This window comes from Lolium perenne, chromosome 3 (genome assembly GCF_019359855.2).
Source record: "Lolium perenne isolate Kyuss_39 chromosome 3, Kyuss_2.0, whole genome shotgun sequence".
Taxonomy (NCBI): Eukaryota; Viridiplantae; Streptophyta; class Magnoliopsida; order Poales; family Poaceae; genus Lolium; species Lolium perenne.
Genome location: NC_067246.2, coordinates 327,734,803 through 327,739,244, shown reverse-complemented (window position 1 = coordinate 327,739,244; position 4,442 = coordinate 327,734,803). Strand labels below are relative to the sequence as shown.

General features: G+C 42.9%; 1 protein-coding gene across 1 annotated transcript; it reads right to left on the bottom strand.

Annotated features, from left to right (window-relative positions):
- Positions 1 to 268: 268 nt before the first annotated feature.
- LOC127340401 (probable glutathione S-transferase) lies at positions 269 to 1,112 on the bottom strand. Its single transcript, XM_051366157.2, has 2 exons — positions 753 to 1,112; positions 269 to 682 (listed from the first exon to the last, which is right to left on the bottom strand). The coding sequence occupies exons 1-2, from the start codon at positions 1,068 to 1,070 to the stop codon at positions 269 to 271; spliced, it is 732 nt and encodes a 243-aa protein (XP_051222117.1). The 5' UTR covers positions 1,071 to 1,112.
- Positions 1,113 to 4,442: the final 3,330 nt, after the last annotated feature.

The following is a 4,442-nucleotide window of genomic DNA, read 5'->3' as shown; positions in this document are numbered from 1 at the left end:
AAACCTACTATGATCTATCCCACTGACATGACAGCGAGTTAGCATCCATTTCACTACGTGGAGAGCAAACATAGGACAAGTTTTAACATAGGACGTTTTATGTTACTGCTAGTACACTGACAAAGAACCACAAACACCATACTTTTATTTCAAAGCACATGGGTGCGTTAAAACTCAACATAAAGAAGATGGGCGACATTTCCATCACATCATGATCATTATTACTAGCATGCATGTCGACCATACTCTCACCATCTCGCGCCGAGCATCAGTCGATCACTTCGGCGCTGTCGCCATCGCTCGGAACATCTCTCTTTTTTTTGAACATTCGGAACATCTCTCTGCATGCGGAGAACATGGCAACAAGCTGACCCCTCTCCGGCAGGCACTGCTTGACGTGCTCATCCTCGACGTACGCTTTCGCCCAGCGGGTGAGACCGGGGAACTCCTCGTTGGTGACCAGTGTCACCCCGCAGATCTCCTCGAAGACGCCAAGCCAGTGGGCAAGGCCGGCGGCGGCGATGTCCACGAGGCCCATGGTGTCGCCGCCGAAGAAACTGTTCCCGTTCAGCTGGCCCTCCAAAAGCAGCAGGTTCCCCTTGGCTTCATTCACAAAGGCCTCCTGCACCTTGCCGCCGACATCGGCGGTCGACCAGAACGACATCCAGAACGGCCTGGCAAACTGCATAGCAATGTTCATAACCATTGTACCAGTGTAGAGAATGAGATCCTCTGCTGGGCTGTTGGCTTACCTTCTCATCAATGAAGCGAGCCCAGAAGCGGGCCTCGGCCCTCTTGTGGGGGTCGGTGGGGAGTATTGATGGTCCGGCAAAGGCTTCGTCAACGTACTCGATGATGACGAGGGACTCGCAGATGGCCGGCCGGTCTCCATGGAGGAGGACGGGGATCATCTTGTGGACAGGATTGTGCGTGAGCAGCAGGTCACTCTTGTTGCGCAGGACTTCTAGGACGACCTCGTAGGGAACTACCTTAAGCCTCAGGACCACCTCCACACGGTGGCTGAACCCGCTGCCGAATGTGCCGATGAGCTTCACGGCCGGCTCGCCCATTCTTTCTTGGTTGTGATTGAGCGGTGGTGCCAGTGATCTGGATAATATTTAGGTGGTAATTGAATGGTGATTTGCTTGACTAAACGGCTCGTATTTGTAGTCCCAAAAATGTCTCTCTGCGGCTCCTTCCGCAAGAAGATCATTGAGCTTAATTTCCACAAGTTTCTTTTAGGGTTCTTCGATCAGAGAGTCGAATCGTTTTGTCTGCGTGACTACTCAGTTATTGCTGCCTCTGAACCCGTAATCTCGAACGTTTAAACAAACTTATCAGGACCTAATCGATGTTTCGTTGAATGGAGAATCTCGGGAGTCCGGACCCACGCTTGCTACACCTCCAGTAGACTGCATTGAGAATTTGAGACGTCATGGCCAACATTTTATTTTGGCACATATTTTGGTTCTTTTATAGGTTGTGGCTAGGGCTTAGTGCGACTGACGTTGATTTGGGGTGATTTAGTTCATTGCCCGATGGATTTTTTTTTCAACTTAAGGCTCACTATATTCATTGCTCAACAAAGATAGATCGTCAATTATTTACATGACTTAAAAAACATGGAGATGGATCACCAACCCATAAAAACACAAAATCATAATCAAAGCTAAGTCTAGCTAAATTATGCGACGTCTTATTTTCCTCTCTCGGACAATGCTGAAACAAATTTTACCAATTCGATGTGCAAACTGAACGCAGTTTGGAAGAATCACATCGTAGGGACTCAAAATCTCAATCACACCATTCCATGCGTTGGTAAGTTCTAGATTATCCGATTCAGTGAATAAAGTGTTGTCTACCTAGGAAGCGTTTGGTAGCCTGCATTTATTTTTTGGCGCGGTTTTGCAGTACAAAGGTGGGCAGGGTTAGGCAAAAACACGATTTGGGCATGTTGTGTAGCCCATTTGGTTGCATGCATGAGAGGTGGTTGCATGAGTTGATTACTCTCCCCCACTTTGTTGAATGAAGTGTTGTCTACCTAGAAAGCGTTTGGAAGCCTGCATTTATTAGATGACAAGACTTATATTTTGCAGAGAACAAAGATAGAATCTGCTAACAATGTTGTTTCCTTCAAATGCAACACACTTGACAGGCTCAAGCTTGTGGACAGCACACCTCGGGACAACCCACTGCTATGCCGCTGAATGTGGGGTCTTCGATGAAGTCTAGAGCTTATTCAATGTTCATGAGGTCCTAACAGACAAGAAATTGCAATGGAATCAAGTGTAATCGATGCTAAATCGGAAAATCCAAAATCGGTAACAAACCCTAACCCTAGAATTCACGGTCTCGAGCTCTCGTCGTCATTCTAGCTTGACATGGCGATTTCGGCACTCGCACATTCAACTCGAGGAAAAGGAGGCAATATTTTTGACGGGAACGCCACCATGATGACCAAAGATGAGGGAACTAGCTGACTCCTACAGAGCGACGAAGGGTGGTATTATAATTATGAAAAGTAAAAGGAAAATGGAAATAAATGTCATAAAAATATTTTATGGAATAAGTTGCATATGTCATTTGTTTAGTTGAGTTTGAAATGTTTTTGGACCATTAACTGAAGCCACACTTACGTGGTAGACCTTTTCAGCTAAGAACATATTGAACTTAACTTCTTGTCATTTGATTATGAAAAGTCATCGGTATATACACGATGGTGTGAACAAGGTGTGACTACTCGTACAAAGGTACAATAGATACTCTAAAGATTCATGTCAAACTCTAGTCTTCTTATGTCATCTTTAAGTTATAACATATGAGACATAAAAAGGTTATACAAGCCATTAAAGATGCTTATGATACGAGCAATGGAACTCAACACTATGATGGACAATGATCTTAAGCATTTCATCAAGTATCTATATTTGGAATATACGTGTCGTACCCATGTTGAATCCGTGTTTCCTTTCTACAATAAAAATGAAGTTTCTTAAAAGAGCCATCCTAAGACAAAATGTTAGGACCAAATTCTCAATACATAAGCTTGATTATGAATCATTTTTATCCTACATACAAGTTTGTTCAATTCTACATAGTACTTATTCATTTACTATTATGCAACATTATTTTACTATTATGCATATTGGAGACTACTGTTTAATTTTACTTCATATAATGATTCTAGGGATTTTCCTTTAAGATACCTTTTATTTGTATTACAACCCTACACGACAGAAAAACCTTATTTTCTTATTTTTGACTTTTAGGGACTTTCATGAACTCAAAGGGACCTGATATTTTTTCTAGCATTTTTTATGGAAAACAAAGACCTGGAGCACTTGGGCCTCAGCTAGAGCCGAGGGAGGGCCAAGATGGAGGGCCACAACGCAGCCAGATACCCTTGCTACATGAATGGGTCCCATTGCCCCTCGTTGCTCTTTTGTCGTCCATCTTTGCATCGATCTCTTCGTCTTGACCTATAACCATCTATACAAATGGTCCCAATTGCGATGTCATGATGGGAGGAAGCAGAGATAGAAATCCACGAAAGAGAGGGTCTGCAGTCCACCGTCGGAGAAAGATTGGAGAGGCTACCGCTTCTGGAATCGCCTCCGACCGCCTCATCTTCTTCCTCACCAACATATCCTCCTTGCTCTCCACCGTGAGACGGAAGTAGTAGACCATCTGGACTTGTGGTTTGTCATAGTAACTTGATCCAATCTCTCTAGGTATGATCATTGTTCTAGCCAGTATGAGCTTCCCTACATGATTACAATGTTGTCGATGTAATTCATGTCGTCGATATTATGGTATGAGATGATATGTGTTATTCGTTTTGCCTTTGTGTTAAAACTTTATAGTTTCTCGTATTTTGGAAGCATGTTTATGATATCTATGTATTGGTTTATTATTATAAGTCACATAAGTATCTGGCTAATGCTAGTGGTAATGCCTTGTCTTCCAACATCACGAGGTATTTGACAACACTAAGTGTAGGAGATGAGAGAGATGTGGTATGCGCACAAGAAACAAAACTTTGTTGTAGTGTGTTTTTACATAAAGAAGTCTGATGTATGTAGATGAGGGGTGTAGCAAATTCACGGCACAACCGAGTGATAGAAATGGTACTAGAACCACCAATACCTTTTTCTAGGGGTAAGGGGGGGGGGGGGGGGGGTATGACATCGATAAGTGATAATAATCTCACGCTGCGTGACACGAACACACATATCAGAACTTTTTTTAACTATGTATTTTAGAACATTTAGCCGCTATAAAAGTTAACCATTAAAGCATGGCAATTACGTACAGAATTTATCATCTTGTAGCATGATCACCACCATTGTTTGACAGAGAGAGAGAGAGATCAAGTGAAACCATGAACACAAGTCCATTTTTCCTATAAAAGTAAACATTTGTCTTTTTATCTTGATTTAAAG